This window comes from Syngnathoides biaculeatus, chromosome 3 (assembly GCF_019802595.1).
Source record: "Syngnathoides biaculeatus isolate LvHL_M chromosome 3, ASM1980259v1, whole genome shotgun sequence".
Classification (NCBI taxonomy): domain Eukaryota; kingdom Metazoa; phylum Chordata; class Actinopteri; order Syngnathiformes; family Syngnathidae; genus Syngnathoides; species Syngnathoides biaculeatus.
In genome coordinates, this window is record NC_084642.1 from 38,632,219 (window position 1) to 38,658,590 (window position 26,372).

The following is a 26,372-nucleotide window of genomic DNA, read 5'->3' on the forward strand; positions in this document are numbered from 1 at the left end:
TGCGTTTAAGACAATTTAATCACACACACAATTGAAAACAACACAAAACAAAACAATAAAATAGAAGTACAAAGACAATTCAATAATGTGTAACACGAGCTAACTAGCTACCTAGACGTATAGTCCCCAAACTCGAAAAACTTCTCAGAAAGCAGCAATAGTAAAAATCTCCGCCCACGTCCGACGACGTAATCCTTCTAACAGAACGTAAAAAAAGATCAGCATCATAACTTCATAATCTATGCCGGCATTGTCGTCGTCCGCCGGCAAACATGACAATGCTGGGCCGGCGGACGACGCCCTGTTTTAGTTTTAATGCGGAGGTGGATCGGGCGGGTAGGTGGTTTTATCCGCGTGCAAGGAGGAGAAAGGAGATTTCCCCCCCACCCACCGGCCACCAGTGTCTAGGTACCCCTGGAGTAGTCTCTTTGCCCGGCAGGTCCTCCTGAGTACCCTACATAAACAGGACTTGTAAAAGAGTTGGGAAATCGAACAATTATAGGCCTGTCATTTTGAATATTTCATCGGGTTCTTCGTCCGCCGATCGGGGAGTCTCTTGTTAGTTTGTGATCCGCGTATCATCTAAATATGGCTCAAAACGATAGGGTAATATGGCCCCAGTCACCTCACTCGATTCTGAGATTGTCTCTTATTAAAAAAGAGCTTCAGTCTCATACGGGACATCAGAAAAGTCCAAAAAGCTCTCTTGTTCATCTGCCACAGCAGGTGGCTCAGCATGTTTCTATGGCGACTGTCCCAGTGTGACGTCTATAAATGACGTTGCAGGCAATATGGCCCCCACTGGGATGTCAAGGGAGACTTTGCTCATGAATGACACGGTCTCTGCTCATTTTTTTTTCTTCATATAGACATTGAAGTGTATAATATTATGTGTAGTTTTCATAACAATATCTATTTTAAAATGTATACATGGATGTCAGTTGAGCTTTAAGGACGAGTAGCCGTTTCAACAGAGGTTCTTACGACCACCGCTGCCTTCGGACAAGTACACAAGTACACGGACACCTTACTGGCTTCTGCCTAACATCTGTTGGACATTTCCGGACGATTCGCCAACTTGGACATTTGCTGGAACTAACATTCGCCTGAGGCTCCCGAGGTCATTGCGGGTCTATCCAGCATTTCATGTCAGCCTGCTCAAGCCTTCCCAGGTGCCCCCCCCCACCTCCCAATTCATGGACAGGGGCCCCATCGTCTTGGTGAGGTAGCAATTGCCGTCTCATCGTAGGGGTAGAGGGTTGCAGTATCTGGTGGACTGAGATGGCTATGGCCCTTCTAGGTTTATTGTTGATGACAAGCTCATTTGGGATTTCCATGTTGCCTATCCTGAGGCTGCGTGGCCATGTCATAGCTGTTGTCATCCTCCTGCCTCGTCCAGTGCTTTATTATTCCTAATTGCACCATGCATATAAACCTCATGTCTCATTCTGTCTGGTTGCCAGTTTGTTGGAACTTGTCACCCTCCTGCGTCCTTGTTTGCCACTCATTGTTTTGCTTTTATTTTTGACCTTGCAATTTCTCTCATATTTTTAGATATTGTGGTCTTTTTTGGACAGCCTCCCTGTGTACCAGCCTCTGCCTATGATTAAAATTATCTTCTTCAATTGCCCCTTGTATCTGGAGTCGTGCATTTTGGGTCCCATCTCTTGTTCTGCCTATGACAAAAATTGAATAGATGACACAGTTGTCTCAACTCAGTGCTGAAAGGGCTTTTCCGTTACATATACTGTAATGGAATTATACACAATGAACATCTTTGCCCGAGTAGCTAGATAAAGCTTTCATATGTGTCTGTCTCAAACCATAGTGTGTGCTATTATTAGGCCACTTTTATTTTGGTCTCATAGACAAGATGAAAATAGAAGTCATGGTTGTTATGTTGCCTGGAAAACCCACCACACTTCCAGGGACCAGACAAGTCTACTGAGTTCTGTCACAAAGGGAGAGAAAGTGAAAGCAAGGCCCGGAAATTATTTGTCATGTTGGGTTTACGAGTGTAGCCATGGAGTCATTGACGCAACACCAACCTAATATAGTACAAAGACAAGACCAGGTGGCCTGCGTGTTTGTTCGTGATCTTACCAAGATAATTCCTGCTGTTATCTGTAACTCGGATGTGAGTGGCTCCAGCAGGTATTTTGGCTACTTCATTGTATCCAAAAGGTCCTCCTACCCAACAGAATGCATACCATTAGAAATTTAAATCTACAAACGTTTTCACTTTGCACTAAATTACACAATTGAATTGGATTTTTTATAGACCTGGGATATTGCAAAATAAAATAAACTCCATGCATCCATCCATCTTCTACCGCTTCTCCGGGTCAGGTTACTTGGGCGGTAGCTTTAGCAGGGATGCCCAGACCTCCATTTCCCCAGCCACTTCATCCAGCTTTTCCAGAGGGATCCTGAGGCATTCCCAGACCAGCCGAGAGACAGAGACTCTCCAGCATGTAATGGGATGTCTCTGGGGTCTTTTTCCTTTGGGGTGTGCAAGGAACAACTCAAAAGGGAGGCGTGTGGGAGGCACCCGAATCAGATGCTCCAGCCACCTCATCTGGCTCCTCTCAATGCAAAGGAGTAGTGGGTCGAGACTAAGCCCCCTGGGATGACTGAGCTTCTCACCTTATATCTAAGGCAGAGCCCGGACCTTTCAGCTGCCTCAGGAGTCCCACATGCCAAAAAATACTAAGTAGGACTTCTTGTTCAGCTTGATGGCATCCCTCAACATTGGTGTCCAGCAACGGGTTCTGGGATTGCCACTCCAGCTCTGGTTTGAGGCCTCAGCAATGGAGGTGCGGAACATGGTCAACTCAGACTCATTGTTCCCCGCATCCCCCGGAACATGACCAAACTTCTTTCAGACGTATGAGTTGAAATTCCTTCTGACAGGGAAATCTGCCAGCCATTCCCAACAAACCCTCACAATACATTTTGGCCTCCCACGTCAGACTGCCATCTTCCCCAACCATCGGAGCCAACTCACCACCAGATAGGGATCAGTTGACACCCTTCTCTTCACACGAGTGTCCAATACATGGGGTGGCAAGTCTGATGACACAACCACAAAGACAATCATGAAACTGCAACCTCGGGTGTTATGGTGACAAGTGCATGTATGGACACCCTTATGTTTTAACATGGTGTTCGTTCTGGACAATCACTGATGAGCACAGAAGTCCAATAAAAGAACACCGCTTATGTTCTGATCAGGGGGCTGTTTTTGTCTCAGGCATGCCCTCCCATGTCTCACTGTCATTATCCACATGAGTTGAAGTCCCCGAGAAGAACAAGAAGTCCCCAGAGGGAGCGCTCTCCAACAGTCCCTCTAAGGACTCCAAAAAGAGTGGGTAATCGAAGCTGTTGTTTGGTGCATTGGCACAAACAACAGTCAGGACCTGTTCTTCCCCTCCCGCCCCGAAAGTGGAGGGAGGCCACCCTCTCGTCCACCAGGGTGAACCCCACTGGATAGGCATTGAGCGGAGGGCAATAAGTATACACACACCTGCTCGGTGCTTCTCACTGTGGGCGACTTCAAAGTGGAAGAGAGTCCAAACCCTCTCACGTGGACTAGCATCAGAGCCCAAGCCTTGTGTGGAGGCTTTATAATAGCAATGGAGCGAATTGATAGTAATTGGCTTGTGTGGCTCGGGTACATGTGTTGAGCTGAGTCGTAGAACCAACTCTCAAATTGAACACCAGATGTCGCCAAACCAAATTACACTTGATTGGGTCACCAGCATGGCAAAGATCACTCTGGTAAATGTAGCCTTCCCACTTAGCAGCTCACCGCATTGCATACATATACCAAAGTCAGTAACCTTGAAAACCTAATTATTTTTATGTCTTTGTATTCCATACATATATCAAAGTCAGTAACCTTAAGAACCCAATTATTTTCATATCTTTGTATTCACATCTTGTTTTTGACATAAAGACATCAACAGGATGCGTTTCAGCAGCTTTTCACACCCTGCGGATTTCAACGGTTATTCAACGGCGGAGCACACCTGCCTGCAAGTGACAAACAGGATGTTTGCCCCATCGCTGGGATGCTGAACAGGACACCCTTGAGTTACCACACAAGATGTTTGCAAGCAACTGATCTTATTTTTACTGTTTTTCCATTAAACCTTGAGTAAAGAATATGAGGTTTTGAAACTGCTTTGTGAAAAGAATATAACCTGTGTATGACTGTCTCTCTCAGACAAGGCAACACACGATGTGCAACCAACGAGAGCAAGCCTGAGAATGCATGAGAGAATTGTATTCACAAGAATGTTGATACATTTATGCTATTGCTTAAGAACTAGAGTGAAACTGAACGCAAGTTTGTGGTTATATTTACAGGATGCACCTGTTGGTTAAAGGGGAAGTGACAGTTGAGTTTGCGGTCACCTTGCCCTAATTTGAGTGAGCTAAGAGGGGCATGACAAGTCAACCCAGGGATGGCGAAAGGGGCCTGATAGGATAACAAAGAGGGCCCTTCCCACTGGGCGTATGTACAGCCAAAACCTTCCAGAATGTTCCACCAAAAAGCTATAAAAACCTTGGATACGGAAGTCCGAGGTTCTTTGTTCGTTTTTCGCTGACAAAGAGACAGGTCTTTCTGTAGGGAGTAATAGTTGTGTAGCAAGTTTTCGAGCAACTTGGGATGCTTAATTTTGACTTCTTCATTTATGATTGGACACAAGTAAAACAAATACTATGATAAGGTAATGGCAGGATAATACCAGCAATGTTACGTGGTTACCTAAGAAGGGCAAGGTGGCTTGACGATTTATCCTTAATCCTAAAATTCCTTATTACTCAATTAGGCTTCGAGGGCTTCGTAGGACTTGATCACCCCTAACAGGCTCACTCGAAAATGTCTACTTTCCCGAATTTCTAATTCTTTTGAATGCTTTTCATCTTACTTCATTTTTATTACTTTTTACTACTTTTGTCATTTATCTTATCCTATTTACCATCAGTATTATCATTTTAATCATTTTTCCTTTTATTGATTTATGTTCAATTAACATCAAATTTGGCCTTAACATTGCAACCGTACCCCGCGACTGGTGGGAGTAACTGTCGAGTAATGAATGTTATCTGAACAATTTTAATTAATTTATTAAATACTTAAAACTTCCTTTTTCATCTATCTTTGTCATTCTTACATTGAGTTATCTCATTATTACCATTCAACCTCAATAAAGATCGATCGTCAACGACATAAACATCATCTAGTAGTAAAATTCTATTTTAATCAGTCACTCATTGATAATCTCCGCTTAAGATAAAACAAATCTGCACGATCCTAACAAGGATTGTTAAATTTACTAGGTCAATGACAAGTGCAATTGATTCATAAGAGATGAAGCTGCTGTAAAAGCGGAGCGATCACTTTGTCACCCTTTTACTCTGGTAGGTTACTCGTTAGGGTTGATGGGTGAGGGCAGATCGGATTGGCTCTGCAAAACTAAAGGCAGTTAGTTCACCGAGGCAAATTCATCTCGACACCGACTTAAGAGGCTCCTGTCCCCCTGCACGCATGGCGTTAGAGTCGGCTGGGGTAAAGGGGTAGCTTAACCCTTTAACTGGAGAGTCGTTCAGGAAATTTCTGCCGATTAGTCCTGCGGATAAGCGGAATCTGACAAGGCAAGCCTGACTATGTGTTATCATAACTTCTCGACCTCCCGCACCAGTTTGAGGTCATTCTCTGCTGGAGTGGTGACATTCCACATCGCTATTAATATATTTTCTTGCCTTAGCACCTGACACCTATGGTGCCTCCCACTGGTGGTGAGTCCATGGGAAGGGGGACAAATGTTACCCTTTCAGGCTGTGCCCGGCCGGGTCCTGTGGGTGCACGCTCGACCACCAGGCATTTGCCTTTGAGCCTTGCCACCAGCCTTGCTCCAGAAGAGACCCAGTGACTCGCGGCCGGGCAAGGGAACACTAGGTCCAATTATCATCATGGGGGTTTTAGGAGCTGTGATTTGCATGGTCCCTCACAAAGCAACTTTTTGCCGTGGGTGACCCTACCAGGGGCGTGAAGCCCCAGGCAACTTAGCTCATTGGGACAAACAAACCCCCTCCACCACGATAAGGTGATGGTTCAAGGAGGTAAATTTATTTATTTTGGGATGTTTTAAAACTTTTACTTTCACTTTACTGAGACCCACACATTTCTTATACCACCTTAAACCATTTACTACATTAAAATACTTAACATCAACTTGTGGGAATAAGGATTGGGCATGCATCATTTGAATCTTCCTTCACAGCTCACTGCTTTGGTGTTCATTTCAATAGAGTAAATGCACTTTAATAAATGCAAATGAATACAATTTTAGAATGTCATCAAATGGAAGTTTTTCACTTTTAAAATGAAAAAAAAAACCCAAATGTTGGCCTACCACATACAGTATAATGAGATTTCTGTTATCTCACTGGCCTATATATCCACCAATGATACTGAATTGCATAATTATGTGAGCTGTGTCTGATATTTTGCAAATGTCAATATGTTTCATGGGGATGTCCAACTATTTGCAACAGTTCTCAGTATGCTGCAATAGAGTTAATGCCAGAACAAAGTACAACCACTATAATAAACATATGGTTGAAGTAATAACACTGTGGCAGTATCGATCAAAACTGAACATTGAACATGAATATTTGAAGCAGCTCTTGTTTTGGGACTCTAAATTGTATTCAGGTGTGAATGCAAGTTTGAATAGTTGTTTGCCTATATGTGCCCGATGATTAGCCACCAACCAGTCCAGACAGTACCTCTCACCCAAAGGCAGCTGGGATTAGGTTCAGATCACTCAAAACTTCAGTTGGGATAAGTGTCATAGAAAACAAATGGATGATTGCATTGTAATTTGCAAACGGTTATAATGATGAAGCTGGTCAGTGTACAATATTGGTCATTTCTATCCATCCATTTTCTGAGCTGCTTATCCTCACGAGGGTCACGGGAGTGCTGGAGCTTATTCCAGCTATCATTGGGCAGGAAGGAGGGTACACTTTGGACCAGTTGCCAGTCAATCACAGGGCACATAGAGACAGACAACAGTCGCAGTCAGAAACTTCAAATCCATGCAGGAAGACATGGAAACTCCACACAGTCGGGGCCGGGATTTGAACCTCGATCCTCAGAGCTGTGAGGCCAACGCCCTAATCAGTTGTTCCACCATGCCGCCTATTTCTATATTAATTATTTTTCCATTATTTCTTCTGATGAAAATTACTTCAAAATGAATATAGTTTCCTGCCCGAGAGGTTGCAATGTATTTACTTTGGATTTAATAATAGTAGTAGACAGAGGAAAAATACACATATTCCCTTTAAAGAGTGTCCACATTTTATATAGACTACCATCACAGGTTCATGTTTTCGTGATGATAACACATTTTACTGGATCCCTTGACCTGGACTCTTCAGTCTAATTGTCTGGTATTTAAGTTTCCCAAAAAATCTCATGACTAAACCTAGTGATGAGATGAGGTACAGTTGGTCTTAAAGTGATTCCTTGTTGTGATTATAGTGTGTGTGTGTGCGTGTGTCTTACCTGCCTCCAGGCTGTTACTCTGGTAAACACTTCTGTGGTGAAGACAGGTGGTGTTTTTCCCTCCACATACCATGCAGGCATCCTCTTCCTCCTTTGAACCCAAAATGGAATCACAGCCAGGCTTCTGTATCAAGCACAGAAACATTGAAATGTTTACTGTGGAGCAAAAATTGTGATTGATGAGATGTCTGTCTTGAAATATTGTCGTGCTTTTTAATTGAGCATTATCTAATAAGAAGCAATCTTTTTTATGTTGTGTCATCTTCCAGTCTAATTTCTAAGATGACACACACACACCTTGTTGCTTCTCCCTGTTATTTTCTTGTCTTCGAAAATTTTACTTACAGTAAGGGGTCCAACTTGGAAAGATTGTGGACTTAGGGAAATCTATAAATTCCAGTGTATAGGGTGCAGGGAGAACTTTATCACAACATAGATTACAGTGAATGCTTTTTACTTTGGCTTTCATCTCCAGTGATGCAAATCAACAATTTCGGAGACCTATGATCAGCCCCGACACTCCTTTATTAAAAACACAAAAACACTCCAAGCATGTGTGTGCATTACACGAAATTAATCCCTGGTGATTAGCAATGCAAACAAGGCCCCAGTTGTGAAGTGAACATGACCTTGCAAGATAACAAAATCAAGACATGTCATCTCTTTATGAATTTTATTTGTATTTGTTTCCCAAATATTATCTTGGGAATGTCCAGTACTATCTCAGATTAAACTATAATTTCTGAAGTTCCATTGTGCTGGTCGATATAGGAAATACAGGAATGGAAATACCCATACAGCTTTTATTAACATTTCAGGTAACATTTTAAGGAAATTTTGAATATTATTATTATATATGACATTATATGCCATACAAGTACAAAGTTGAAATGAACTACATACTGAACATACTGAAGACACATGATATAAGTCAACACTGAAGCGAAAGGAACACATTGCTGAAAGTGATTCAACTTCCTGCATCACACTTTTATAATTTTTGTTATACATGTGTATGGATAAGTTAAATCTGAATAATGCTGAGAGGAAGCAATGGAATGCACCGTACAACCTAAGCCTTTATAATTGCGTAAATCTGACCAATAAGACTTTTGGTCAACTGTAAACTTAGTGTTTTCAAACTGTTAAGACTGAGAACAGCACAAATGTGCATGCAGTCATATGGTTTGCACAGTGATCACAACTGAAGAACTGAAGTCTCCTTCAGCATCTGCAGGCTGCTTCCTGTTTATGTCCTTCTGATACTCTGACATAGGGGATGACTCATAAGACCATTTATTTACATTTCATGCAGTGCGTTAAAGCGCACACATGTAAATACACTCCATAACATTGCAGCTGCTGATGTGAAACCAAACAGAGTTGAAGAGGTTGTTGAAGTTAGTGAAGACTGTTCTGCATGAAGGATGCATTCTGGCCTTAACACAAAAGATGGAATACACAGCAAAAGATTGTACCAGTCAATGTGGTCAACATCACTGACTGTATACAGGAGAGGGAGGATAATGTGATGACAAAGAAAGTGGGAAGGAACGGATTAAGATCATTTTTCAAATCTTTTTCTGTCAGCTTGTCCCATGAGGGGTCACCACAGTGTCTCATCTTTTTCCATGTGCTGTAAGTATGAAAGTAGATTAGTGCCACGAGGATTTGAATTTGAAATGTAAAGTTAAATAGGATTTGAATATGAAATGTGAAGTTAAATATGATTTGAATTTGAAATGTTAAGTGAAATAGGATTTGAATTTGAAATGCCACAGAAAACAGGATTTGAAGTTGAAGTGATTCAATAGTTGTATTTCAGTGTAACTTTTCAATGTTAATAATTCAACTCGCAAAAATTCGTTGTCTGAAATTCACTGTCTGTGCCACCAGGCAGGGTTACTTCACATCAGAACTAAACACCCAGCCAATCCAGTTACACTTTCTTAGGATGTGACGTCACGTGACTAAGAAAGCGTAACTGCGATTGGCTGGGTGTTCTGCTTGGTGTCACAGACGGTGAATTTTAGACAGCGAATTGTAGCGAGTTGAATTTTAGACAGCGAATTGTAGCCAGGTGGCAGGATGGGTCAGCTGGTAAAGCATTGGCCTCACAGTTCTGAGGACCTGGGTTTAATCCCGCACCCCCCTGTGTGGATTTTGCATGTTCTCCCCGTGCCAGCGTGGGTATTCTCCAAGACATTCTTAGCCAGCTCTTCCTTTAAAATAACTCATACTCCATTTCTCTTCCCACCTACTCCAGGGTATAAGAATTCAAACCCTGCTCCTACGCTTCTAGCCTTGCTCCCTTTCCACTTGCTCTCTTGGATGCACAATACATTAACCTTTCTCCTCATGTCAAGTAACTCCTGAGCTTATCCTCACATAGTCCCAACATTCAAAGTCCTTACACACAGTTGGAGGGACTGTGCAAGCCTCTTCTTCTTCTGACTAAGTCACTTTCCTCCTCTTTTTTGTCTTCGAACCACATTACCTGAATTTCTACCTACACCTTGCAAATTAACATTTCCGGGGGTGGGCGAAATTAGCCTGGGCCACGACCTATCAGTTATGGAAGTCATTTGATGAACGCTCATATATGTTTGGCACAGATTTACACAGGATGTCCTTCCTGCCGCAACCCTCTGCATTTATCCAGGCTTGGGACCGGCCGACAGGATGCACAGGAATTGTGCACCCCTTCGGGCTGCAGATAGACATACCTCCATAGGTATGTCATCAGGACCAACTGCCTTTCCATTTTTCATCCTTTGTAGTGCCTTTCTAACTTCCTCCTTACTAATCATTGCCACTTCCTGGTTGTTCACACTTGCCTCTTCTACGCTTCCTTCTCTCTCATTTTCTTCAATCATCAACTTCTCAAAGTATTCTTTCCATCTATTTAGCACACGACTGGCACCAGTCAACACATTTCCATCACTATCCTTAATCACCCTTTCCTGCTTCACCTCCGTCCTATCTCTATCCCTCTGTCTGGCCAAGTCGAGCTATACTCTCCCCCACCACTACCTTACAGTCAGTAACCTCCTTCAGATTACATTGTCTGCACAAAATATAAACCACCTGCATGTTTCTACCTCCGCTCTTGTAGGTGACTCTATGTTCCTGCCTCTTCTGGAAACAAGTGTTCACTACTACCATTTCCATCCTTTTTGCAAAGTCCACCACCATTTATCTCTCAAAGTTCCTTTCCTGGATGTCATACTTACCTCTCACTTCTTCATCGGCTCTGTTTCCTTCACCAACATTTCCATTACAATCTGCACCAATGACAACTCTCTCTGTCTTAGCTGTTCACTCACAACTACTTCATCTAGTTCCTTCCAGAATTTCTTTTTTAACTCTAAGTCACATCCTACCAGTGGGCATAGCCCCTAATCACTTGATAAATAACACCCTCAATTTCAAATTATAGCCTCATCACTCAATCTGATACTCTTTTCCCTCCCAAGATATTCTGAGCCAGCTCTTCTTTTAAAATAACCCCTACTCCATTTCTCTTCCCATCTACTCCATGGTAAAATAATTTAAACCCTGCCCCTAAACTCTGAGCCTGACTACCTCTCCACCTGCTCTCTTGGATGCACAATACATCAACCTTTCTCCAAATCATCATGTCAACCAACTACTGAGCGTTTCCTGTCATAGTCCCAACATTCCCTACACTCAGTTGTAGGCTCTGTGCATTGCTCTTCTTCTTCTGCCGATGAATCCGGTTTCCTCCTCTTCTTTGTCTTCAACCCACAGTAGCTGTATTTCCACCGACACTCTGCAAGATAACAGTGCCGGGGGCGGGCATTGTTAACCTGGGCCATGACCGATCTGGTATGGTATTCTTTAGATGAATGCTCATATTTGTTTGACAGAGTTTTACGCCAGATGCCCTTCCTGACGCAACCCTCTGCATTTATCCAGGCTTGGGACAGGCCTATAGATTGCACTGGCTTGTACCCCCACAGGGCTGCGTTTGCCATGTGGTTTGCATCGTGATCACAACTAAAGACCTGAAGTCTCCTTCAGCATCTGCAGGTTATTTCGTCTTTATGTCCCTATGGTACCCTGACATAGGAGATGGCTTTCCTCTCTTGGTTCTCTGTCGTAGGATTTCCCGATATCCACAAAAATGCAATGTAGCTCCTTCTGACCTTCTCTGTACTTTTCCACTAGCATCCTCAAGGCAAAAAATGCATCCTTAGTCTTGCCTTTTCCAGAACTTCATTGTGTGGCTCAAAAACTTTATTCCTCTATAGTTCTCAGAGCTCTGCAAATCACCCTTCTTCTTGAAAATGGGAACTAGCACACTTTTCCTCCATTCTTCAGGCATCTAATCCCCTGCTAGTATTCTGTTGAATAAGTTGGTCAAAAACACCACAGCAACCCCTCCAAATTGCTTTCATACTACCACAGGTATGTCATCAGTACTAATTGTCTTTCTGGTGTACATGCCGTCAAAAGCCTCTTGTTTAGCCTTCACCACCTCTATCTTTGCCCTACGTCACATCTCAATGAATTCCTTTCACCTCTCCTCAGTCCCCTCAGTCTCTTACTTCTTCGACACCAATCTCTTTCTTAGTATGACTTCATGTATTCTGGTATTCCACCATCAAGTCTCCTTCTCCCCTTTCCTACCAGAAGACACACCAAGTCCTCTCCTGCCTGTCTGTCCGATCACCTTGGCTGTAGTAGTCCAGTCTTCCGGGACCCCCTCCTGTCCATTGAGAGCCTGTCTCACCTTTCTGAAAGGCCGCACAACATTCTTCCTTTCTCAGCTTCTACCACATGGGAAAGTTCCTTTCCTGGATGCCGTAGTTACCTCATCACTTCTTCATCTACCCTGTTTCCTTCACCAACATGTTCATTAGAATCTGCACCAATCACAACTCTCTCTGTGTCTTGGATGCTAAGAACTACTTCATCTAGTTATTTCCAGAATTTCTCTTTCAACTCTAGGCCACATCCTACCTGTGGGGCATAGCCGCTCATCACATTATACATAACACCCTCAATTTCAAGTTTCAGCCGCATCACTCGATCTATTTCTCTGATTATCTTTTCACCTCCAAAACATTCTTAACCAGCTCTTCCTTTAAGATAACCCCTACTGAATTTCTCTTCCCATCTGCTCCATGGTCAAATAATTTAAACCTTGCCCCTAAACTTCTACCCTGACTACCTATCTATCATGTCAACCAACTCCTGAGCTTTTCTTGTCATACTCCCAACATTTAGGCCCTACACTCAGTTGTAGGATCTGTGCATTCTTCGTCTTCTTCTGCCGACAAATCCGCTTTCTCATCTTCTTTTTCTTCGAACCACAGTAGCTGAATTTCCACCATTGCCCTGCAGGTTAACAAATGACGAGGGGTGTGTTGGCCACGACCGATCTGGTCTGGTATTCTTTAGATGAATGCTCATATTTGTTCGGCAAAGTTTTACGCTGGATGCCCTTCTTGGCGCAATGCGCTCCATTTATCTGAGATTGGGACCGACCGACAGATTGCACTGGTTTGTGCCCCATAGGGATGCAATACTCTTTTTTCAAATAAAATTACAAAATACTGAGGGAAGGCTATTTGTTTATTGTTGTCCGTATTTTGCCATAGAGGCTTTATTTCAAGTTCTAACTGGTAACAGTTTATACAGGAGGGTCTTGCCAGCCCGACCGTAATTCAATAAATCTTGCTGAATTTGGACCGAATGTTGTGAATACTTGATGTGGGACAGTCTTGGCGACGACTTAAGTGGATTAAAATCACCATCTGTGCAATCTTAGTACCCAAATTGGAGTCCATCCTTCGTGTTGAAGCTGCTCGGCCTAAATTAGCCTCGCTTAGACCACTAACAACAAAATGCTTCTGTTTTCCAATATTTACTGAGGAGGAAAACATCAAACACTAGTATCTACATCTCCTACAAAACTTACATATCGAATACAATGAGGACCGTGGCTACTCATAAGAAGTTGGGTGAGTGAAAATGTCATCTTAACTTGTTTATCGGCCTCGTATTCCTGAGCTTGGCTTGCTAACAATGAGATGCGTTTGTGATCAATTCGTGGATGTTGAAGAAACATTGAATGTGAGTAACTTCATAACTTGTATGATGAGGGCCGTGAGGACTTATAGAAAATTTAACAAGTCTTATCTTAGTACATCTTAGTACCCAAATTGGTACCGTACCATTTTGCGTTGAAGCTCCTTGGCCTAAGTTAGCCTAGTGCACTAACAACATGACCTATGGAGAGTGTACAACGAGGACCAGACATCGAATGTGGACTCAACCTTCAACTACTAGAGTGAGGGCCATTGTGTTTGAATTCCGTACGTCCACATATCCTTTAAATCACCATATTCTTTATATTTTCACACAGGTAGTATGTGGTTTGTGTACCTTAAGTGCTGACTGTGTTTCACTGTGTGATTGCCTTCATTTGACCTTAACTTTAACATGGACTACGTAGAATGTGAATTGTGTATCCTATGTGCGGGCTTTGTTTATTTGCTTGCTTATTCTTTTTGACTATCTGCAGCCCATTGGCCAGCACAATATTGTGCTACCTGTCGGCGGGTCCCAAGCCCGGATAAATGGAGAGGGTTGCGTCAGGAAGGGCATCTGGTGTAAAACTGTGGCATACATATATGAACATTCATCATACAAATTCCATAACAGTTAGGTCGAGGCCCAGGCTTCCTACGCCCTGCCCCAGAAATGTTAATCTGCAAGCCGAAGGTAGAAATTCAGATAATGTAGGTCGAAGACAAAAAAGAGGAGGAAAGCGGCTTATTCGACAGAAGAAAAAGAGCAATGCACAGACCACACAGCTGTGTGTAAGGACTTTGAAAGTTGGGACTATGACAGGAAAAGCTCAGGAGTTAGTTGACATGATGATTAGTAGAAAGGTTGATATATTGTGCATCCAACAGAGCAGGTGGAGAGGTAGTAAGGGTAGCAGTTTAGGTGCAGGGTTTAAATTATTTTATCATGGAGTAGATGGTAAGAGAAATGGAGTAGGGTTTATTTTAAAGGAAGAACTGGCTAAGAATGTCTTTGAGGTGAAAAGAGTATCAGATCGAGTGATGATGATGATGAAACCTGAAATTGAGGGTGATATGTATAATGTGGTGAGCGGCTATGCCCCACAGGTAGGATGTGACCTCGAATTGAAAGAGAAATTCTAGAAGAACGTAGACGAAATAGTCCTAAGCATCCCAGACAGAGAGTTGTGATTGGTACAGATTTCATTGGATATGTTAGCGAAGGAAATTGGGGCGATGAAGAAGTGATGGGTAAGTACGGGAAAGGAAAGTCTGAGGGACAGAAGGTGGTGGACTTCACATAAAGGATGGAATTGGCAGTGGTGAAAATTTATTTCCAGAAGAGACAGGAACATAGAGTGACCTACAAGAGTGGAGGTAGGAGGACGCAGGTGAATTATATTTTGTGCAGACAATGTAATCTGAAGGAGGTTACTGAGTGTACACCAGTGGTGGGGAGTGTGTGGCTCAAGAGAATAGGATGGTGGTGTGTAGGATGACTCTGGTAGTGGGTAGGAAGTTTAAGAAGATAAAGGTAGAGGAGAGAATCAGGTGGTGGAGTTGTGAAAGGAAGAATGTTGTGTGGCCTTTCGGAAAAAGGTGAGAAAGGCTCCAGATGGTCAGGAAGAGATCCCAGAAGACTCAATTATTACTCCCAAGGTATTTAGAGAGGCAGGTAGGAGAGTACTTGGGGTGTCTTCTGATAGGAAAGGGGAGAAGGAGACTTGGAGGTGGAACCCCAAAATACAGGAAGTCATCCAAGGAAAGAGATTAGCAAAGAAGAACTGGGACATGGAGAGGACTGATGAGAGGCGTAAGGAATACATTGAGATGCGTCGTATGGAAAAGGTACAGGTGGCGAAGGCTAAACAAGTGGTATATGACGACATGTACTCCAGGTTGGATACCAAAGAACGAGAAAAGGATATCTACAGGTTGACCAGACAGAGGGATAGAGATGGGAAGGATGTGCAGCAAGTAAAGGTGATTAAGGATCTTCTTCTTTTCGGGTTGTCCCATTAGGGGTCACCACAGCGTCAACAGCAACCCTAACCCTAACTCTATCTTTTTCCATCTTCGCCTATCTCGTGCATCTTCCTCTCTAACCCCAACGGCCCTCATGTCTTCCCTCACCACATCCACATCTCTTTGGTCTGCCTCTCGCTCTTTTGCCTGGCAGCTCCATCCTCAGCACCCTTCTACCAATATACTCACTCTCTCGCCTCTGAACATGTCCAAACCATCGAAGTCTGCTCTCTTTTCTCCAAAACATCCAACTTTGGCTGTCCCTCTCATCAGCTCATTTCTAATCCTATCCAACATGCTAACTCCGAGCGAGAACCTCAACATCTTAATTTCTGCTACCTCCAGTTCTGCTCCCTGTTGTTTCTTCAGTGCCACCGTCTGTAATCCGTACATCAATGCCGGCCTCACCACTGTTTTATCAACTTAGCTCTTCATCCTAGCAGAGACTCTTCTGTCAGATAACACACCAGACACCTTCTGCCAGCTGTTCCAACCTGTGTGGACCCGTTTCTTTACTTCCTTTCTACACTCACCATTGCTCTGGATTGTTGATCCTAAATATTTGAAGTTGTCCACCCGTGGTATCTCTTCTCTCTGTAGCCTCATTCTTCTCCCTCCACCCCTCTCATTCACGCACATATATTCTGTTTTACTTTGGCTAATCATCATTCCTCTCTTTCCAGTGCATGTCTCCATCTTTCTAATTGTTCCTCCACCTGCTCCCTGCTTTCACTGCATATCACAATATCATCTGAAAACATCATGGTCCAAGGGGATTCCAGTCTAACCTCATCTGTCAGCCTATCCATTCCCACCCCAAACAGGAAGGGGCTCAGAGCTGATCCCTGATGCAGTCTCACCTCCACCTTAAATTCTTCCTCACCATTGTTCTGCTGCCCTCATACATGTCCTGTACTGTTCTAACATATTTCTCGAGAGCCACAAAGACACAATGTAGCTCCTTCTGACCTTCTCTGTACTTTTCCACGAGCATCCTCAAGGCAAATAATGCATCTGTGGTACTCTTTCTAATCATGAAACCATACTGTTGCTCGCAGATACTTACGTCTGTCGTGGGTCTAGCCTCCACTACTCTTTCCCATAACTTCATTGTGTGGCTCATCAACTTGATTCCTCTATAATTCCCACAGCTCTGATGGAAATGTGTTGACTGGTCCCAGTAGTGTGCTAAGTAGATGGAAAGAGTACTTTGAGAAGTTAATGAATGAAGAAAATGGGAGAGAAGGTAAAGTAGAAGAGGCAAGTGTGAATGACCGGGAAGTGGCAATGATTAGTAAGGGAGAAGTTAGAACGGCACTGAACAGAATGAAAAATGGAAAGACAGTTGGTCCCGATGACATACCAGTGGAGGTATGGAAGCAATTTAGAGAGGTGGCTGTGGAGTTTTTGACCAACTTATTCAATAGAATACTAGCAGGAGTGAAGATGCCAGAAGAATGTAGGAAATGTGTGCCAGTTCCCATTTTTAAGAACAAAGCCAATGTTCAGAACTGTGGAACTACAGAGGAATAAAGATGATGAGCCACACAATGAAGTTATGGGAAACAGTAGTGGAGGCTAGACTCGGGACAGAAGTAACTACCTGCGAGAAACAGTATGGTTTCATGCCTAGAAAGAGTTACCACAGATGCATTATTTGCATTGAGGATGCTCGTGGAAAAGTACAGAGAAGCAGGTGGATGAACAATTAGCAAGATGGAGGTACACAGTGGAAAGGAGAGGAATGAAGATTAGTCGAAGTAAAACAGAATATTTATGTGCGTGAATGACAGGGGCAGACGAGGAAGAGTGAATTTCCAGGGAGAAGAGATAGCAAGGGTGGACGACTTCAAATACTTGGGGTCAACAATACAGAGCAATGGTGAGTGGGGTAAGGAAGTGAAGAAACGGGTCCAAGAGGGGATGGAACAGTTGACGGAAGGTGTCTGGTGTTCTATGTGACAGAACAGTCTCTGCTAGGATGAAGGGGAAAGTTTACAAAACAGTGGTGAGTCCGTCCATGATGTACAGATTAGAGACGGTAGCACTGAAGAAAAAACAGGAAGCAAACCTGGAGGGAACAGAAATTAAGAGGAGCGAGCAGGTTTGATAGGATTAGAAATTAGCTCATTAGAGGGACAGCCAAAGTCGGATGTTTTGGAGACAAGGTTCGAGAGAGCAGACTTCGATGGTTTGGACATTTCCAGAGGCGAGAGAGTGAGTAAATTCTCCCAATATACTCGATAGGCTTAGATGGAAAAAGAATATACGCTGTAGCGACCCCTAATGGGACAAGCTGAAAGAAAAAAAAGATTTTGCCATAGAGAGGTCAAATGAGGGATGTGTGGACTTGGATTAGTTAAAATAACTCTATCAGCTTTATACTGCACAAACTTAAAAGGGTTTCCTTTGCTAAGCATATTGCATGTTACAGACAAATTAGGTTTGTTCTCACCAGACATCGTCCGTTGACACACACAGCACCAGGTACTTTGTCACAGGCAGTGCCATCAAGCACACGACCAAAGTTGTAGTAGAAGTTATGACCCAAGGCAAGGCAGCTGAGCTCACAGGGGTTGGAGCCTGGTAGGGAATATGTTCAGTCATTAGCTTGTTGGTTTCACGTCCAAAGGTGAGAGAGTGAGTAGAAGGGTGATGAGGATGGAACTGCCAGCCAAAACAGTGAGAGGAAGACCAAAGACAAAGTTGATGGATGTTGTGAGGAAAGATTTAAGGGATGTTGGTAGAAGAAAGTAAGATGTAGGAGATAGGCTTAAATGGACAAATATGACACGCTACGGCAAACATTCACTGGACAAGCCGAAAGGAAAGAAGAAGAAGAAGAAAAATTATCGTTTTAAGCTGTAGAATGTCAGAATAAAATACTGGAAGATGTTTTACCAATAATAAAGAAAGTCTACATTTTGCCTTCTTGTTGTCTGCTGGAATAAATTCAGGTCATTGTGTTCTTTAGAATTAGTTTGCATCTACAAACTTTATGTACAATATGTCATTTAGGGTGGTATTTAGCAAGAAGTCACATTTCTAATTTGGATCAAGAACTGAAAAAATATTGCTGCTATATTCAGAAATGTTTAGTATATAAAACAGTAAGAACCATGGTATAATTCCTCTTGTTCACTTGAGCTGACCCACACACCGTGGGATGCAGCTGAAGCAGACCGACTAGATATGCTGTGTCCGATCCAAATCTTTCTGACCGACTGTGAAAAAGGTAATTGCCCCTCCTGTTAAATCAGAAACCCACTGTGACTCACAACAAATTTGGTAAAGGTGAGTGAGTTCAGCGAGGTCTCCAAGTCCACAAAACACATGTAGATTGGTTGGGACCCTCCTCTCCAGAACCCCTGAATAGACCTAGGGAGGCTGAGGAGTGTGATCCCCCTGTAGTTCTGAAAAAGGGGGACCACCACCCCTGTCTGCCAATACAGAGGCACAGTCCTCGATGTCCACGCAATATGTTGCAGAGGTGAGTGTCAAACAGGACAGCCCCACAACATCCAGAGCCATTAAGAACATCAGGCGACTCTCATCCACCCCATGGCCTTTGCCACCAAGGAGCATTTTAACCACTTCAGTGACCTCAACCCCAGAGATAGAAGAGCCTGCCTCAGAGAAACCAGACTCAGCTTCCTCATGGAAAGGCGTATCGATGCATTTGAGGAGGTCTTCGAGGTGGTGTTCTCCTCACCGACTCACAACGACCCAAGTTGAGGTCAGCAGTGCGCCATCCTCACTATACACAATGTTGACGGTGCACTGCTTCCCCCTCCTGAGACGCCAGACAATGAGAGAGCATGTCCATGAAGCTGTCATGAAGTCGTTCTCCATGGCCTCACCAAACTCCTACCACTCCCAGGTTTGTGCATCAACGACCGCCGAAGCTGCATTCTGCTTGGCCAGTCAGTAACTATCAGCTGCCCTGGGAGTTCCACAGGCCAGAAATGCCCGATAGGACGTGTTCTACAGCATCACGGCATCCCTCACTGTTGGTGACCACCAACGTGTTTGGGGGTTGTCGCCACAACAGGCACCTTGCATCCACAGATCCGGTCAATCAGTTCAGGAATGGAGGTGTGGAACATCGTCCACTCTGACTCAATGTCCCCCACCTCCCCTGGAACATGTGCAAAGCTTGATCAGAGGTGGGAGTTGAAATTCTTTCTGACAGGGGAATTTGGCAGACAGACTCTCATAATGCATTTGGCTCCGCCACATCAGACTGGCATCTTCCCCCACCATCGGAGCCAACACACCACCATGTGGTGATTAGTTGACAGCTCCGCCCCTCTTTTCAACCAAGTGTCCAAGACATGCAGCCGCAAGTTCGATGACACGACCACAAAGTCGAACAACAAACTGTGACCTCGGGTTTCCTGCTGCCAAGTGCACATGTGGACACCGTTATGCCTGAACATGGTGTTTGTTATGGACTGCAATAAGTATACCCACACCTGCTTGGCTGCTCTCACCGTAGGAAACTCCAGAGTGGAACAGAGTCCAACCCTTCTCAAGAGGACTGGTACCAGAGCACAAGCGGTGTGGAGAGGCGTGTCAAACTATATCTTGTCGGAATTTCTCGAACTCACGCACCAGCTTGTGGTCTTTCCCTGCCAGAGAGGTGATATTCCATGTCCCTAGAGCTAGTTTCTGTAGCCAGGGTTCGGATTGCCAAGGTCCCTGCCTTTGGCTACTGCCCAGCTCACATTGCACCCGACCCCTATGGCCCCCCTAGCAGGTGGTGAAGCGAAAGCTTCCGCAGAAGCGACCAAGAGGAAGAGGAAGATGATGATGATCAACAAAAAAGTAAAACTTTTGGATATCAACAAGGATGGCAGAAGTTACGCTTTTGCGGCTCGTCATTATGGAGTGAATAAATTGACAGTGCGCTCCATAAAAAGGGACAAAGCAAACATCTGTAAAACCACTTCAATAACATTCAACCAGAAAATAAAATATACCATACAATTTACCAGTTGATCTACGTTCGTACCCTCACCTATGGGCACGAGCTATAGGAACAAGATCCTGGATAAAATCAGCTGAAATGAGTTTCCCCCGCAGGGGTGTCCGGGCTCTCTCTTGGAGATAGGGTGAGAAGCTCGTTCATCCGGGAGGCGTTCAGTGTCAGGCCGCTGCTCCTCCGCAGAGGAGCCCGATGAGGTGGCTGGGGCATCAGCTCTGGATGCCTGCTCGATGCCTCCCTGGTGAGGAGTTCCTGGCATATCCCACCAGAAAGAGACACCGGGGACAACCCAGGAACACGTTGGAGGGACTGTCTCTCGGCTATCTTGGGAATACCTCGGAATCCCTCCAGAGGAGCTGGAGGTGATGGCTGGAGAAAGGGAAGTCTGGGTATCCCTGCTGAAGCTATTCACCCACGAACTGACCCAGAGAATAGGTAAAAAATGGATGGATGGGTAAAATATACTATAATCAGAACAGAAGGAGAGGAGGGTACCGATGAGCACTGGGGATTTAGTTTACAAACTAGCGCCACAGACCTTTAGTATGATGACCCTGATAGAAAATACTTTGGAGATGGAGAAATGTAAAAAAAAAAAAAAGTTTGGAGAGTCACTCAGCAATGAAAGTGGATCAGTATGCTGGTACTTTTTGTTTTGTTTTTTTTTACACTTGTGCAAATGATGCTGAGTCTGCTTGCAAATTTAGAGCAGTTTGAAAGAGCCAATATAGTAATAATCAGTGACCATTGTGCAAATGGCGCACTACATTCTGGAAGCTCTACAGTCTACAATTAATCCCTTGGCAGTTGGCATCATCAGAATAGTTCCTCACAATTTTAATTTCATTGAAACTCCGAGGTCAAAACAAGAAAGGCCCGAGATGTACAAAGTCCTTGCAAAATATTAAATGATATAAAGATCAAATATATAGTCAAGTTGTTTAAAAAACAGACATGTTTACTTTAATGTGAGACAGAAGTCCCAAACAGAGTTTGGTTTAATAAAAAATATTTAGTTATAAGTGACGAATCCTGCGATAGTCTACAAAATATATTACTAATACTAATACTGATTGGACCAACAGGTTGTGAGTGAGACTCCTCATGATGGCACAAGGCAGAAAATAGTAGGTTCGCTGATCAATTTAATGACATAATTGCCAGAGGGGAAAACAGTTTGAATGCCTACTAGTTTTGACTTGCAATGATCTGTAGCAAATCACTTTTTGGACAGCTGCAGTCTCACTGACATTTATGCTTTCCAGACAAACTCATGGACAGTGTGCCCCCTTTTTGCACTCTGCAAGACTGCTGCAATTGGCAATGTCCTAAATTGAGCAACATCTGTAACATGTTTTCCTTTGAATTGTCAAAGTGGGAATTGTTATTCCTGTCCTCCTTTGAAAATCATTAGGGGTTCCCTTGCTGTTGAACATGAACATTGCCCTTGGTTGTTTCCTTGAACATATACGTTAGTTGTCTCAATTTAGTGTGGAATGAGCTTTGTTGAGCGTGAAGGATTCTTGCAGCAATCACTGCTCCCTGATCTGCACAATTTAGTCTTTTTAAATAGAACCCATCCATGACGATGTAGCGAATGCTAGTCATTCAGAGCCAGAGGAGCTAATGCTACAAAGAGACAGAGGTATGGCTAACTTGCTAACCATACTTAAAGAACTAAGAACTTGTTGCAGGCGACTGAGTGAGGTAGAGCCGAGCCATGCTCCTTTAGGGGGTTGTTCATAGCCGCCACAGTACGTGATGAACAACACCGTCGAGCCGGGGCGCTTAACTGCGTTGTCGCCAAACTCGGCTGAGCGAGGCAGACCCGAGCCGTGCTGCTTTAGGGGGTTGTTCATAGGCGCCGCAGTATGCGATGAACAACACCATCGAGCCGGGCCGCTTTAAAGCATTGTCGTCGCACGTGGCTGAGTGCTGCATTGTGACAGCGTTTTTCAGAGCTGCCACTGTCCGGTAGCCCGTGCGCTTCTCTGGCGTCTATTTTGTACGCTGATTTTTTGCTACATTGTGAGATACAGATTACATGGTCCGCCCCAAACTATTTTTTTTTTTTTAGTAGCTGCAAACACACCTACCTGTCATTTGGAACCCACGAAGCTCTCGTCCTCGGCACCTGTACAATCCATTTTTCACGACGAACCGGGTCTCTTGCAAACTTATGAAGGGTAAATCCATCCAATGTCCAGAAATGCCACGAGCCGGCATTTTGGCTAACAGGAAACGAACAATGTGCTACCTTCCTGGAGGTAAGACTAATGGAAACAAAAGAGTCCACTTGAGGGCGGGTCTGTCCTTCACGTCACTTCCTGCTTCTTCTCGAAAACAAGTCCCTCGAGAGGATTTATCACTTTCAAGGATATCCTGAAGTATCACCAATGTAATATTTTCTCACAACACATAAATGCTTATGTGCATATAGGTTCACAATAAAGATGGTTTGTGAACCACTGTCACATCTTATAGGTTTTTGTTGAAGAAAACAGCTTTCTTAAGTGTTATGGGATTTAGTCTATCCTGTCACTTTAATGCAATTTCCCCAGCTTTCTCCCTCGACACACACGGCCCTATACAAAACCTCATTTTCCCCTGGTCACGTGACTTTTCCTTCTTGACACATTGCCCCAAATGAGATTTCGTATTCCCCTGGTCACATGACTATTTATTACTGACACACGCCTCAAAGTGAGGCTTCATTTTCCATACGCACTTTTACTCAACACAACCTATGAAGCTACGCATCACTTTACCCATCGCTACCGCCACCCAACCTTGTAATATGACCAGCAGCCACCACCTGACCTTGCTCTGGGGGCGCACAATCTTGGTCCAGCAACCTCCACCCAACCCTATTGCCTGGCCCACGTTGGCTTTGTCATCATGGATGTCTGCCTGAATGGCCTCGTGAAGAGCCTGGTGCCCTGTGTCCGACCTAATCTCCTGAACTGCTTGGTCAAGCACCTTACTTTGGGTGGCCTGGAAGTCCACCAGATTGACCCTGATAAATGCCTCTATGCCCTCGTCCAAGCCCCTTTCTGCCCACCCCTGGTTTTGTGACTTTTTGTGTGTGTGTTTGCGTGTGCGTGCGTGGGTGAGCATGTGTGTGCATGTGCGTGCGTGTGTGGGTGAGCATGTGTGTGAGTGTGTGTGTGTGTGTGTGTGTGTGTGTGTGTGTGTGTGTGTGTGTGTGTGTGGTGTGTGTGTGTGTGTGTGTGTGTGTGTGTGTGTGTGTGTGTGTAAAACATTTGGAATCTTTCCTTGATGGGGAACTGTCATGGTCTGGTTTATTGAGTTTTTACATGCTGTGTTCCATATTATACATGTCTTGCATGCTCATTCTGTTAGCTGTGTCCACCTGTTCTCGTAAACTTACTACCTTGTATGGACCAATCAACTGCCTTCAGCCACTCGTCTTGCCCAGGTGTGCTTTGTTGTCTCGTCAATCTGTGTATTTAGCTCCTTGGTTACTTTCCATTCTTGTTAGTCCATTGTTTGTTCGTGTCAGTGTCATGTCATTCATATCACTAGTTATGTTTCATTTCCAGTTGTAGGTTTATTTCAGTTTTTCTTTACTTTGTTTCTTTGCCTTTTATTGAAAATTAAATATTTTGAGACTCCGGCACTCCTGCTTTGTCTTCCTGCACTTGGGTGCTTGATATTTTTTGGCTCGCCTTGCTTGCTTTCACTAACTTCAACAATGACAGATATCGAAAAACTGTAATGTGAGTTGTCTCACAAACCTCCATAAAAAGTAGTCCATTTGAAGGAGTTTCCTGTGACCAGCTGTCTGTCATTGAAAGCAGCACACTGCATCTCTCGGAAATCTTGTGAGCCAGGAGGGCACTCCTGCAGAGAAGTGCATGGGCATTAAGGATACAGTTCTATTATACTGCAATGCTGAATTATGATGTTTATTACCAACCCAGGCTAATGGTAATAAAACTCCTACGATTAAACTAACTTGCAAATGAGGCCTTCAGGCACTGAATTACAAATACTCCAATATGTAGCTGGACAGATTGCTTCCCCAAAAAAACATTTATGTTCCCGTCCAAGTGCAGAGCACAGGTCTGGGAATTGTGGCTGTATACCAAAGCTTTGAACTGAATCACTGAATACTAAGTGTAACATGCACTCACAGTCATCCTGAAACAAGCTTCAACTCATCTGTGAGATTGTCTACATGCAGGTATGGGCCGTGGTGATTGCCTGTGCAAACACACCCCTTCACAATCCCTCATGGATGTAACACAGTAACAACTCTGACACCTGACTGTGTCACGACAGCATGAAACCTCAAGCTCAGACTGGAGCAGCGAAGACAAAGCTTAATATATCTGAAATTCCAGTTCACACCCTGTCAGGGCTCAGCAAACACCCCTACATGCTCAAACCCAAGAGAAAACATCATCCGTTGTCCAAAAAAGGAATTAAAAATTGCAAATCAACTTTGTACAGTGTGGAAATCTTTATGGTGAATGAATGACCTTAGTGTTGCAGATCTTGTATTGTCCGGGATCACCTCCACATGGTCCTCCCACTGGGTTTCTGCCACACACAAAGACACCAATGGGACATTCCGTAATAACTGTTGGATGGAGATTTTTTTTTTAATTTAAATGAATTATACACATCTCATTTAAAAATACAATAATTTTGTCATCATGTTCTAAGTTTCCATGAAAGCAGGGGTGGCCAACCTGCGGCTCTCGTGAAGGCACAAAAGCATATCAAAGTTTTGTTTATGTGTGCTCGGTGTGCATTTGGATTGATGGATAAGTGAGGCTAGACTCCACAGTGTGTATGGCAAGAGGGTAGGGAGGGGAAAAAAAGCGTGATGGCAAACTGGGAAGAGTGGCTTCACTGTTCTTGCCACCCAGCTCAGCTGTGAAACGAGAGCAGGAGTTTCCCCGACCAGTAATGACCTCGGCACGGAGACATCTCCCGACCACAGTCACAGGACTACAGCAGGAAAGGTTAACATGGTTTGCAAAACTGGCTTTCACAAAGAATGAAATAGCTCAAAATTTCCCAGTCAGATGGTGATCTTTGATGAAAATAATTTGTCAGTTTTGCTTTTAAAATGCCAAGAAAAAATGCACAGTTAAATGAAAATATGTGCATGAACATGGGACATTTTTACCAGAGCTTTTTGTTTTTATTTTTTATGTTGAGCACAATAGCAAGCTTTGTGTCAGACGTCTAGCGTATTTCACAGCTTCAAATCTTCACTTCATCTCACTCCATGCTAACATTGACCTGGATTTTCCAAAAGGGGCTAAACTTTGCTGTCACAAGGTAGTCACTTTGAAAAATCACACAGAAAAGCAGATGCAGTTCATTAAAAAAAATAATAATAATGATACATCCAGAGCTTACATCATATCAAATGGCTTGGAACATTAGAAGGGCCAAAAAGCCATACCCTGGAGGCTTGTGTCCTGAAAACAAAATTCTTAAACAAATGATATCAGACCTTCAATTGTCCCGCCGCACTATTGAACAGTGAATATTGGACATTCACATGGCTACTGATTCACAGTTGCACTCAGACATCCAATCATGTGAGTATTTCAGTGTCGCATAAGATGAGAATTGTGCCATACAAGACAAGACTTGGTTGAACTGGTAGTTTGTCTGTGAGAGAGCACACCATTTTTTTTTTTTTTATTATGGTCTTGGTACTCTTTAGGAGTCA

The 26,372-nt window shown here is 43.7% G+C and overlaps 1 protein-coding gene across 4 annotated transcripts in view; it reads right to left on the reverse strand.

Annotated features, from left to right (window-relative positions):
* adamtsl5 (ADAMTS like 5) overlaps nucleotides 1-26,372 on the reverse strand; it is a 79,894-nt gene that overhangs the window by 26,706 nt on the left and 26,816 nt on the right. For 3 of the 4 annotated variants that reach the window (XM_061815752.1, XM_061815753.1, XM_061815751.1), the window contains 5 exons: nucleotides 25,162-25,222; nucleotides 24,415-24,520; nucleotides 18,125-18,252; nucleotides 7,586-7,709; nucleotides 2,104-2,190 (listed from right to left, as the gene is read on the reverse strand). In XM_061815752.1, coding sequence (XP_061671736.1) covers nucleotides 2,104-2,190; nucleotides 7,586-7,709; nucleotides 18,125-18,252; nucleotides 24,415-24,520; nucleotides 25,162-25,222 — 506 coding nt within the window. The remainder of the gene's footprint in view (nucleotides 1-2,103; nucleotides 2,191-7,585; nucleotides 7,710-18,124; nucleotides 18,253-24,414; nucleotides 24,521-25,161; nucleotides 25,223-26,372) is intronic. The other variant, XM_061815754.1, reaches the window with a different exon arrangement.